At 38.3% G+C, this 13,345-nt stretch overlaps 1 protein-coding gene across 5 annotated transcripts in view; it reads left to right on the top strand.

Moving 5' to 3' along the window:
- The window catches only part of TRIO (trio Rho guanine nucleotide exchange factor), a 255,751-nt gene that overhangs the window by 171,925 nt on the left and 70,481 nt on the right, over positions 1–13,345 (top strand). For all 5 annotated transcript variants that reach the window (XR_008746283.1, XM_055798730.1, XM_055798728.1 and 2 more), the window contains exons 31-33: positions 3,019–3,120; positions 5,184–5,326; positions 5,993–6,092. Coding sequence is in view for 4 of the 5 variants with exons in the window: in XM_055798730.1 (XP_055654705.1) it covers positions 3,019–3,120; positions 5,184–5,326; positions 5,993–6,092 (345 nt within the window). In the remaining variant the exon portion in view is untranslated. The remainder of the gene's footprint in view (positions 1–3,018; positions 3,121–5,183; positions 5,327–5,992; positions 6,093–13,345) is intronic.

Below are 13,345 nucleotides of genomic sequence, written 5' to 3'. Positions count from 1 at the left end.
GTTTCTTTAAGGCTTATTTGTGTAAAGCAGAAGGGTGGAAGGAGTTGACAAACTGTCTTCATCTTGCTTGTTCACTATTGTTGTAGTAATATTCATGTTAAGGATTCATTTTGGTGGATATTCTACTCATACTGATCTGGAAAGGCAAGAACACCTTGTTATGGAAAAGTTCATTCCAGAATGTCCACTGAGACAAGTAGTCTTACAATAACATTTTGTAAATAAAAGGATAGCTCTTATGGTCTACTAAAAGAATGTAAAGATGGAGATGTTTCTCTTCCCATTTAAAAAAAAAAAAATTAAAAATCTTCTCTTGCTTTCCTCATCTGTACATGTATGCTTGGCAAAATGTGACCCTGGAATTCATGTCCTTAACCTTCTGTCTCATCGGATGACTTGGGAGAGAGCAGTATTCACACTTTGTAAGCTGAGGTAGCCAGGGGACAAGACAGTCTCCCATGGCTTGCTCTGCATATGTTGGAGGCAAGACTAACTTTTCTGCTAGACAATTTAGAACAAGTACTTGAAATTACTTTAGAGTGTGATTCTGAGAAGGAAAAGATATTATTCATCTGTTGATCCTGTCAGGATATATGACGAGTTCTAGATGGTATAAATATTTTTCTCCCAGCTTCAGCTCCTTTTCCTTCACTCATTCCCTCTCCCACCTCTGTGTCCAAACTGGTAAAGCAGGTTGTTCATAAAACCTCTTTTTTCTGGATCTTACCTTGCATATTCTGTCACTTAATTGCCCACACTTGCTCTCCTTCCTGATACAAGGTACCTAGCAGGTAACAGCTGCAGCTGTTTTGTTGATGACACCTTTCTTTGCTGCTCTCAAGAACCTGAAATACAAAAAACTTCTGGTGTACTGGAGGGTAACATCAGCTGCCAAGGCATTATGTAGGAGGGGAGACAGCTGAAAAATCAGTCACGTAGGCTTATCATGTCAGTTCCTCTGTCAGGAATTTAGTAATAGCTTTGGGTCCTAGAAAAAGTACTGGAAATCTTGAAGACTCCCATTGTGCCTCATTTTTTAAAAAGCATTCTTTTTGTCTTCAGATTCTGCTTGGCAAAACATCCTGTAGCGCAGCTTAATATTACAGCAATTCTTATAGTCTGATCTTTAGAAAAGGCATCCGTACAGATATTGAAAGCATGCGTGTTGACTCAAGCTAAAGATCTCTTTTGCACGTTACCCTGTATCCTACCTCTGGAGGGTGGTTTTACGAAAGTGAAGTCCTTCTCTTTACTTCAGGCATGATGACCACCATGGTTTCCCCAGCACAGGAAACTCAGTGGCATGATTTGTGTAGTGGAAGAACGTGTTGATGAACTTGTTTGGCAAGAAATAAAGTATCCAAAAGCAAATGCCTAAGGAGGGCTATGGGAACAAGGCAAGCAGGTGTTACTTTGCCAGAATACTCTCCCAGCTACCAGTAACTGGCAGTTCAGGGGCTTCCTCACCTGAAGGTGGTTTCTATGCAGTAACCTGCAACAGGTTTATCTTCTGTGAGCTTATCCTTGGATCTCACGCAGACTTTCAGCTTTTACAGTGTCCTTTGCAAAGAGCTGTATTGCTCAGCTACATACTGGGCACAGGCCAGCCTCCCTGTGTCGGGTTTTGAACCTGACTCCCTCCCACGAGTGTCACTTGATGCCTCCCAGAATCGTAAGGGACAGTGAACAACGTCTGCTTTGCCACTTCCTAACCGTACAGACCTATACTGCATTTCCCCTCAGCTGTCCCTTGTAAAACTGACAATATTCAGAAGTGTACCAAGGCTTCTAAATTTACTAGGCTTTAAAAGACAAATGACACTAAAAATTTTACTGTCCCACCCATTCAGACTTTATATTGGGCAGTGCAGTAGTGTGTATTTTCTTTGAATTACATAATGTAGTGTTGGATTAAGTATTTTACAAGCTTTTTAACACAGAAAGTTGTTAGTGAGTCAAGTTTAAAATGCATCACAGGCTTTTAAGTATTTCAATGAAGGAGAGTCCATTTTGCCAAAAAGAGATGACAAAGCTGGAAGGGTGAATGTGTTCGGTTGGGTTTTTTTTTAGGGGTGCAGGGAAAAAAAAAACCAACCAAACAACAAAACAAGTTGTCAACCAAGTGAGACAGGAGAAAAATTACTTTTACTCAGGTACTGCATATCCAACATCTCTTGCAGTGAACTGTGTATGTGCTAGTGGTGATGTGTATGAGGGGAAAAATACAGCTTCTAATAATGTGAGAATGCTTAGCAGCTGTCTGTTGGAGTCAGGGCTCTTGTAGTTTTGAGCTCTGTTTCTTAGTTTGCAATTTTTTTTGGAGCAGAGCCTATATGAATTGTTTAACTGGGAGCCAATTCACATGATTGAGATGTTGTTCCAGTTGGAAAGTGAAAACATTTTGGATGATTATTAGCTATTAAGGTTTGACATTAGAACATTCACAGAGACGGATTGTTAATGTAGTTGTCCCACAAAATTCTCCAAGGAAACTGTATTTCTGAATTATTTCATCTGTTTCAGAGGGAAGGAAACACACTAGGAGAGGCTCCTTTGGCAGAAAAGAGATCAGAGGTTTAGAAGGTATCAAGAGAATTCTTGAGCATATTTTAGCTGAGAGAAAACATAAAAATCATGAAGTAGTGAGTGTTCCCTGATGAAAATTAACTAGAAGCCAACACATTATTTTACCAAACACCTTTTTTTAGAGTTATAAGGCTTTTATTGTCAAGTCAAAAATGTAAAATTAGCAATTTGGTATTCAGATTTTAAATGCTATTATTTTTTGTTATTTTACAGGAAAAACTGTTTGAAGTTTTCAGGTTTGGTTTTTTTTTTTTGGAAGAAACCCTACTGCTGCCACCAGAACAAAGGATTCTCTCTAGCATATGAGTTAGCTTCAAGCTTCTAAAACTGTCTTTAAATAGCAGAGCTCAATTATTTATAATATTAGCATCCTTTTGTGGCTTCTGGGAAAAAAAATGCCATATCACCCTAACAAATTTTTCTGAATTCCAGACTTCTGAACTGGGTGTCACAGAACACGTAGAAGGCGACCCCTGCAAGTTTGCTCTATGGGTTGGAAGGACACCAACTTCAGACAACAAAATTGTTCTCAAGGTAATTTTAGCAGATGTGCTTGTACAGTCTATATTAAATCTTGTTATTCATACTTGTTGGGAAGGCAGCAACCGATGACTTCCTACTTTCAGAGGGACAGCTGCTGACACCTAATTTTCCTTTGTGTGTAAAGGGTGTGGTGGGTGTTTAACTCAGTGGCTTGACAGCAGAGGGGAATCTGCGTGGTCTGCTGAAGGATTTAAACAAATTTGGTTTCACAGCTTTGGAGCAGGAAGGGGTTTAATCCCACAGACTTGTAGAATTTGAAGACTTCAGCCACTAGCTGACAGAGCAACCGATACGCCACAAACAAATCACAGCATCAGTGTGACATCTCATACTCAAGTTGTTGGTGTTTGGTGGTGATGCTGTTCTTCATGGCCCAAATTTTTATGCAGAAATCAAAACACTTCAAAAGATTTTTTTTATCTTTCTGTGGGCTACCAGGTTTTCTGAGGATACTTGCCTTTGGGTGATAGTACATGCAGTGCCTATATGTTTTGTGTCTGGGGAAGTTACAGGTGTCAATAGTGTATTTTGTCTGTCTAGGAGAATGGCTAAATCATTTTTCCTGTGACTGTGACAAAAAGTGGAGAACTTTTTTGTAATACCACAAGCAGCTAATGAGTAATTTGACATATTTTGAGGACTCTGCCAGCTTTGAAACTTTTCTTTTGTAAATTTTAGCTGTGTTGAGCTGAAAAAAAGTTCATCTTACAGGTTAATACACCCACTATTAAACTTGTTCCTGTTTTCACATATATATTTGGTAATTATTCAATGATGCCACTTAAAAATGGCCACTCAAATTTATATGTTTTCCTGGTGAATTACAGGCTTAGAAGAGCTCACATTAGTTTTCTGACAGCAGCCAACAAGTACAAGGAAATAAAATGTACATCACTGAATAATACTATCTGTTCAGTCCCAAGGTAGAGCAGTTTAAGGAGTTTTATTTAAACTCTCTCGACATAAGAACACTTTAAGGTGTTCGTGATCTTTATTTATAGCATAGGACATTTAGATAACTTGCATGGTATGTGAAGCTTTCCAACAATTTTATTGGTTTTTTTAATTACTATTATTTGTTTGGTTTTGAGGTTTGGAAACTAGCACTTCTTTAGCTCATTAACATTGTAAGTAAATTTCATGAAAACCTAAATAAAAGATTTAACAAAACTGTGTTTGGCTTCTTTTCCTAAATGTTTTTGTTTGTAAAAGAAAACAAAGATAATTTCTTAACTGTTCCATCTGTTCCTGCAACTTTCTCTATCCCTTTAGAATCTGTGGTTATTAAATATTTATAGTATATTAAATATTTATCATCTATATTCAGAGCGAATTATTTCAGGAGACAGCAATTAAGAGAACTAGGAAGTTATACTTGATAATTTTTTTAGTTCTGCAATAATGTTTATATTTAATAGCATTTCAGGTGCGGGGTTAAATTGGATTAAACAATCATATTACAGGTTGGGCAGCTGGATATCAAGTCTTTTCCAGGGTATCTCAAAAATATAGATGATATGTTGCAGGCAGTTATTAAAATACACAATCCTTAAATTAGCTTGCTGCTTCCAGGTATGTTTCAAAATTGGGAAGAGTAATACCTTAAATGTATTGTAGAAGTGTATGTGCTGCGTATAAGTTGATTTTTCTTTCAGTGTTAGTAGGTTATTATGTAGAATTAGAGTTGACCTAAAATGTATCGTGAGTTTAAAATACTAATGTTCAAGTTGTTATTACAGGAATTCTTTAATTCTGTCTCACATTAGAGTAAGCGTACAGTGTTTTAGCCTTCAAGTTATAAAAGGATTCTGAATCTAAATTAAAATGTTTTTTAAACTAACAATATTAATAATGTTGAGAAGTGTAAAGTAGTGTTGGCAATTCAAAATGAAGACAACTAGCTTGAATTTCCTATTTTCTGATCAAGTTTTTAAAAATGATTCACAAAGTCATTTTTGTGCCTTCCTCTTTGCATTTACTAGCTGAATGTATGTGTGGATCTTCTCAGCTATAATAGTCCATTGTGGGGGTTTTGTTTCTTTTGCATATCAAAGGCATCCAGTATAGAGAATAAACAGGACTGGATCAAACATATCCGGGAAGTGATACAAGAAAGGACCATTCATCTGAAAGGAGCATTGAAAGAGCCGATCCACATCCCCAAAACCGCACCAACAACAAAACAGAAAGGAAGAAGGTAAGTAGTATTTAAAATAATCAGCAATCTCTAAGTACACGACAGCACTCTTTTCCTCTGTAGTGATGAATTTCTAATAACGTCCAGTGAACTGGACAAAAGCACGAGTCATTTTGGCCAGCTTTATCTTACAATTAATTTCCAGTTTCCTGCAATGCTGAATTTGTTGAGATTTCTGCTCTGAACAGTCCTTGACTTGTGTCCATTCAGCCATTACAGAAGGGATTTGGAACTGCAGTATAGTTATACTATGTGTATATATATATATATATATATATATACAGGATAGCTGTATATTTTAGATTTTTACAATTCTGCATGTGTTATTCAGGTCCTTGGTTTCCTTTCATGAAGCTTAAAATGTGTGACTGCACGTTCTGTTTGCTAACTTTAGCTAAGTGGCTGTGCAGGTTTCTTGCCATAGTTCTGTCTGGTTGGTTGTTGCCTTAATTCTACATGGTGTAGACTTCGAGCAAATGAATCTGTTCTCTTAAAGCGTAGAAGAAATTATTAAGTGCTGAATATTTAATTTTTGCATCAGGTAGTTTGGCTGGCTGGTGTCCATTGCCACAATGTCTAGATGCACCTTCTTTAGAGTTGGAAGTAGGGAACTAACATGTTACAAACACAGTGCTAATATTGTAATGAGAACTGAAATATTTGCAGAGACGGCGAGGACCTGGACAGTCAGGGAGATGGTAGCAGCCAACCTGATACTATTTCAATTGCCTCTCGAACCTCACAGAACACGCTAGACAGCGATAAGGTAAGTTTCCCAGGTGTTACTTTGTTCTGAGAGCCGGTTACTCATTCCTTCGTGTGAGTTAGCACCCAAGATTAGCCCTTAGTACCTTCAGAGAAGAGGCAGAAATACTCAATCTCTTAAAAATAGCTGTACAATAGCAAAAATATCTTGATACCATGGGGGAGCAGGGGTGGTGGTTTAAATAACAGGTCATGAAGGAATTGTTTGCTCCAAACTGAAACCATTTTGGTTCCCTTTGTTCTGCAGTGTGTTCAAAGATTTAATCCAGTTTGAAAAAGAAGTTTTATTTTCTGTAGAATTTGATACCCATGCACAGAAATCTTCTTGATGTCAGTCTCAGCCTTTCTGAAAGCATGCCATCTGCTTTTTATACTAGCTTGAGGTTGGTGGTTGCCACATGGTTACTTTTGTGAAGGAAAAATACTATCCAGTGTTCGTGGGTTAGAGAGTTAAGTGTGTTCACTTTCTGCATGAGAGCTGATGGAAATGACCTTATTTAAAGAGGAGTAACCCACAACAGTATCATATGATACTAGTGCTAGTGTCTCCTTTCCTCCATCGCTGCCTGTAGATTCTGGCAGGGTTATCCCCTAAGGATAACACAGCCAGAGTTTCTCATAGGTGGAAGAAAGATAAGCATTAATACCCATCTTTCATGCAGATTGATGCCAAGAATAAAAATTCTTATGAAACGTGTGTGTTACTTTGGAATTGAAAGAGGATTTCTGGCAAGTGAGAAGTGTTGCTCTTGTGTTTGTCAAAAATAGCCTATATTTTGATCTTGTGTATTTGTACTGAAGCTGGTCTGTAGTTTTGGTGGAGACTTCTTCTGGGGATATCTGTGGAAAAAAAGTGGTTGGTTGGCACAAAAAAAAATCTTTTGATGACTTGTTTTGTTGTTTGCTTACTTATTTTATTTAGCAATTTACAAAAATTGTGTTGTGTATAACAGCAAACAGTTTAGATTTTTTTTTTTGGTGTGTATTCTTAGGAGTTTAGGTAATCTATCACACTCAGAAGTAAGTCTTGCTCTCTCTGATTTCCCTGATCATTGGCTGAGACATCAAGCTGTGTGCAGTCAGCCTGGCTGGATTGTGTTTAGTTTCAAACGGAGGTGATGCAGTCCATCCCTCCATACACAACCATTGCCACTCTGCAGTTGTTTGTGATGTACTGTTTACTGGGGAATAGCATGGATTGTCTCCTATTGCCCTTCACAGCAATATTTCATGCATCATGTGATAATTGCTAAGAACACTGGCCAAGCGAAATGCCCTCAGGATTGTCTTCAAATCTGACATGTGGAGGAGTCTTACCAACAACTTGTTCAACAGAAGCTATAAAAGGAGGAGAAATGAAAGGGAGGGAGGAATGGAGAGCAGTTCAATATTTTCCTGAGAAACTAAGTTTTATATTTGGTTAGTGAGTGTACTGTTGTTTTTAAACTGTATGAACTTGTTAGACTCTTCCTTGACAAGAACAAACTGAAAAATGGAAGACTCCCTGGAACTTACTTGTGCTATGTATTGTATATCCAAGGAAGGAATTTACTGTTTGTGCATTTCTTAGAAGTGTGTGAATTGGCAGAGTAACTTTGTTTAATGTTTCTATTATATATTTTTGTTTGTTAAATACGTTAGGAAGAGAAAAAAATTAATCTGTTTAAAAATACAAAATAAAAATTATTAAGGAACATTAACAGGCAGAAGGCTGGTGAAATCTGTAGGATGTCAACACTTGCTGAATCTGAAGTAATCTCTCACTTTGTATGTTAAAAATTCATTAGCTGTAGTCCTTTCAGGGTCTAAAATTGACTGTGTTTTCTCAACCTAGAAGCTTGAAGTATGTATGAATGTCTTACAGAGCTGGAGTAAACGGTTTTATGGATTTTAGGTGCTCTTGGTGTGGTTATCCAGGTGGAGCAGTGGAACTCCTTGGTTGAATTTGAAGCATGTTCCAAACTGAGCCAGGATTCCAAACTGAGAAGCATTAAAATATAAAGTAATTTAAAATAGTACTATTCAAGTGCTAAAAATGTGTAGCACTGTATCATATTGCTGATGAACATTTTTCTGTTCACAGTTATCCACTATTGTGATTAAGAAAAGACAACCAATAACAAACGTCATACTGATTGACAGCCAAGTAAAACCATTCTTATTTTCTCTAGTTATATGTTCAGACAGTTGATTCCTTTAAAATACAATTTTTTGTTAGAAGTGCTAAGCTGTTCTGTTATACAGGGAGAATATAAATAATTAAACCTTTACTCAAAACTCAATGCTTTTTCTCACTTCCTCAGAGATACACTTTGAAAGAGCTAAAAATCCTTAGCCTTGGTAGTAAGTGGTTGCGTATTGTCCAGATGAGCTTTCTTTCCTTGCATCCTGGTTTGTGGCATGTGGAAATGCATTAACAACAGAGAATAATGTCATGATTAGCTTTTTTCCTCTCCACCCTGGATTTTTGAGCTAGAACTGTAACTTCAGATTGTTGGCTCCACTGTTGCATGTTGCTTTTCAGTAGTGACTGGGATGATGCAATAGACCGTATGTTTATAATGCTGACATCCTTCCCAGCTTCATATCATCTGAAAACTGTGTTTGAAGGCAGAGTTGGAAATCAAAATTGTCTTGGCAAATGGGAGAAATTGATTGGCAAAATACCATGCAATGTAATTGGAACACATTTGAGCTAATGTGAATAGGTGGAAGTAGTTAACTACTAATGAGAACAGTGAGTGTGTTGAACATTTTTTGAGAAAATGGTCTAGAAGCTATAGGCTTACAAGATGTTCATGGTTTTAACAGTGTGATGTAGTCATTGTTGGGAAGGGGGAAGCAGTCCTACATTGGCTTTTAGAAATAGGATGGTGAGCTGCAGGACACAAAGTCCTCATTCTTTACTCAGCACTTGTAAGGCCTCTGTTAGGTACGCATCCAATTTTGAGTACAGAATTTTAGAAAATTAGTGGTCGGTCGGAAGAGTCCCAGGGGAAAGATGAAAAAAAAAGACTGATTAGGCATCTGTCAAACATAACCTACGAGGCAAGCTAAAGAGTTGGGACTAATAAGCCTAAAGAAAAAAGGCAGGAGGAAGAACTTCAGGTCTTCAACTGTGCAAAAAGCTACTACACAGAGTTACAGAACAGTATTTTACCTGTATTTTCAGTGGATGAGATGAGATCAAAGGACACATTTTTCATAAAAGTTTGCAATAATATTTTTTATGAGTATGAAAATGTGTGAAGCCCTAGAGCAGAGTAATTGTGCAGGCTGGCAATCTCCATAACTGGAGATCCTTGAGAAAGGTTTGGATAAATGTTAGTCATGATTCACACAGATGTAGTTGATCATGCTCTAGAGGAAGAGAAAGAAGTGGACTAGGTAACTTAGATCCCTTTCCAGCCTGTTTTTAATAGCATGCATGGGGTGTATCTTCATATTGCAAGACATGCTAAATGCATCCATAGCAGTGACCCATCCTGAAGTACTGGAAGGTAGAATGGAGTGCAGAGTGAAATACAGAATTTTTTGAGAGGAAGATTTCTTCTGCTCCATCAAAGCAACTTGGTTTTTGAATGAGTGCTCTTGTTGTACCCTTCTCAGTAAATACTTTGGCCTTCACCTTTAGCACTATTCCTTTTTCTCACCTTCTGTAGCTGTGTAGCCAGCATTTTAGGTGGCTAATGAATAAAAGAGATGACACTTGGCCCATTCATTCCACCTTTCACAGTTCCTAGCCTCAGAGCTTGATCTGATTTTATCATCTTTTGAACTTGATCCAATGCACAGGAAATGAAATGGGGAGGCTAAGGAAACAATGTAGGTCTGATAGGTCTTTTCATGCTTGTATTAAGTAGAAACGTGAAATAATCCAAACCACTGTTTTGGTAGCTGAGATGAGAGGCTTTTAGAAGAAGAGCTGTCATAGGGGTGTTACCCTAAATAGTAGGAATCACGCTAGCTGCTGTGGGTGGTCAGTGGAGCAATATTTTATTTTTAAGAAATTGTCTTTTGTGCCCAGCTGGTAACACTTTGTACTGCTGTCTATGTGAAGTTGTATTTCGTTCTCATGCTGCTTTAAGTTTGTGTGTAGTACTTCGGAAAACAGCGAAAGGACTGAAGCATCAGGAGACGACCAAGTAATTGGTTCTGCCAGCTGAGACTGCAGAAGAGAAAAGGGTCCCGTCAGTAGAAAAAATGCTAGTAAAAAACCCAGACATGGCTCCAGAGTATACGCCTCTTTTCAGAGTCAAAAACCAAGTCTGGGCAGCTACCTGGCCAAAGCAAAATACTCTGTATTTGAGACAGAACTTCTGTGTGTGTCTCATTTCTTTTCTCCCACTGTGCACTTGTTTCCATTTTAAAAGGGGATTAAAGATTTTCCATGCTTGTAATAATTGAGAAATCTTATTAGCTACTCTCCTTCCTTTCCCTTCTCCTTAATGTCAAATTACCATGGGACAGTAAATATAATTTGCAGTCCTGAGAGGATGTTATATGGCCTGATGTCAACGCTGTTGTACATGGCAAAACTGCCAGTGGTGATGCTCCTAGGTACTGGTAGCAGATGAACTGTTGGTGTGGTGTCTCCGACTTCAGCAAACCTACACTGAGAATGCGTTGAGCCAGTGAATGTTTGTTACGGTTTTATTTTTTTTCTCTCTACAAGCATCAGCGATTAAAAGGCCCCAGAGAGATGAACATAGATGGTTAACATTAATTTCAGCAACACCAAGACACTGTGTCTATGATAAGCTGTTTAATTAAACCTTGTGCCTTTTTTAATCTGCAGTTCCATTTCTGTCTGGCTTTTCCTTCTCATCTCTGTCTCTCCAGTTTCCATGTTTCAGACATAGCCTCATTTATTTTTATCATGCATGATTAATTCAGTTTACATAAAGGGTTTCTTGAGAAGGGTAAAGTATATAAAGTAATTGTTCAGCCTAAATTTGGATTTAGATGGTTTGCAACTCTCTTCAGTGCAAGTCAGTTTCCTGGTTCTGCTGTGCCTCTTTCTCTTCCCTCCAGCTAGCCTAGAGAGCCTTGCCAAAGCTGTCTAACAACAGCTGTTAAGCAGTGTGCTTAATCACAAACACTCCTTGCTGTCCAACTGCATTTAATCAGTGCAAAAGACAAAACTGCTTTCAGAAAGTGTGTTACGGAGAGAAAATGAGCAATAAAATAAAGAGGAAAGCAGTGTTTCCTAACCATTACAGTTGCGGGGAGAAGGAAGGGTTGTTATCCCAAAGGAGGGGAAAATCGGTAAATGCTTTTTTTGGTCAGTTCTCCGTAATGACGCAGATGCATTGGGTAGAGAACATCATTGATTTTGGCATCTTAGGCAGGAGTGAAGTCCTGCACTAAGTTGCATCTAACAGCATTAGTGCATGTTGGAGGATGGTGTGGCACTAGCAATTGCACACAGGAAGTCCCGTACACGCTGTACTGAGGTGTGATAGAATATTGCATTCAGTGGAATACTGACCACCTAGGATATCTGATTCCCCCACAGTCTTAAAGACAAGGATTTTTTTGTACTTTAATAGTTTTTGACATAGCCACTGACAGCTTTTGTTTGGTTTTGTCTTTAGCTTAATACTATATAAAATACTTAGTGAACATAAAATCTGAGATCTTACAACTTTTTTAAGGGAAGCAGGAGAAGGAACATCTATATTAAAGCCAAAAACATGGCCATTGCACTGGTAAACAAAATATATTTTAATCACTATTTTTAGGAAGTGAAGGGACAGGAATGCAAGCAGAGCACCAAAGCCGTGCTTCTGTACGTGTTTAAGAGAAAATACAATGACTAGATGCAGTTTCTGGAAGGTGTCAGCTTGTTACTGTCTTGGTGCTTGCACCGATTGAGATATGGACTCTCCAGAGAAAAATTTGGTCTGCATTGGAGACCTTATGAAGTCATACTTCATCAGCTTTTTTGTTAGTCCCCATCAGGCATACAGATGGTTTCAATTGTTTGTCTGAAGAAGGCTGCAACGTAAATCAATACCAGAAAACAAGGGAAAGCTCTTTACTTTTTCCCCCTTTGGCATAGTTTTGCATGGACTAAAAACTAATAAAATATGGAGAAAGAGTGTAAGGAAACAGGAAACTTTTTTATGAGGGAGGAGGTAGCATGTTCTGAAGATGTACCCACCCACCCCCCACCCCCTTTAATTTGGGTGTTGGGGCTGTCTGGAGAGATGTAGTAGAAGCAATGTGATTAATTTTTAGCCTGGAACTAAATGGGTACAACCTGATTTATCTTTCTTAAACTTTAGATGTATGAGGGTTTTCTGCCCTTCTTGGCCCCTGCATTCCCCCAAGAAAACTTTTTCTTCTTTGTATGCATGCACAAGCAAGGGTAGCTGGTGAGATTAGCAAGCAGATAGCATGGGAAAACTCTGGAGTTACTGCAGACCATCTGCTAGGAGTTACGTCCTGTTGTTTGTTGCAGACTTGAATTAAAGAGAAGAATTAAGAGAAGGCTGGAATTAGCCTTTGAGTCTTACTGGAGTTTTGCTGGTTTTGTCATTTGCTCTAAAATTCTTGCTTGATAACAAATAGTGTTATCCTTCAAAAGTTTCTATCTGGTGCTTGCTTCAGTTCCTAGCTTGTAAGAAAACTAATAAATGAGTAACAATGCAGTCTCTTATCTCCTTTTCCTAAAGCTCATAGGATGTAGCTGACAGCCGTGTACATTATTATTAGGCTGGCAGCCTAAACATAATAGTCAAAAATAATGTGGCAGGAACCGTGCGCTATGTTGGTGTAGCACATGCAACTATATTTGCTGCAGTTGGAACTCCCACAGGGTATTTGTCCTCCTTTGTCAGCACAGAGCATTGCAGGATTATCTCACTGAGTTGAAGGAGGTTACTGGCTTGGTCCGAAGTTAGTGAATTGACAGAAGTTGCTCAGATCTGATAGGCATGTTGCACTGAAGCAGCCTGAGCTGTAGAAATATTCCCACAGAAAAAAGCTGAAATAACCTGGAATGCCATTGCTGTATGGAAGGAGAAGGAATTCCTGGGCTGTTTGCTTAAGTTGGATGGCTGCTCTGGCGCTGAGCAATCTTGGGAACTTTGCAAAGTTCTGATAATTTTCATTTCACATCAAAGCACATGAAACAATCAAAGAGAGGAAACTTAGGCTTAGGCAAAGTGATTCTAATGAAGTGTTTCAAAGAGGGGGAGGAAAACCCTAAGCTTGCGTGCCTTTAGTTCATGTTTGTGTGATTTTGTT

The sequence above is a fragment of the Falco peregrinus genome, chromosome 3 (assembly GCF_023634155.1).
Source record: "Falco peregrinus isolate bFalPer1 chromosome 3, bFalPer1.pri, whole genome shotgun sequence".
Classification (NCBI taxonomy): Eukaryota; Metazoa; Chordata; class Aves; order Falconiformes; family Falconidae; genus Falco; species Falco peregrinus.
This window is presented reverse-complemented; position numbering and strand designations above follow the sequence as displayed.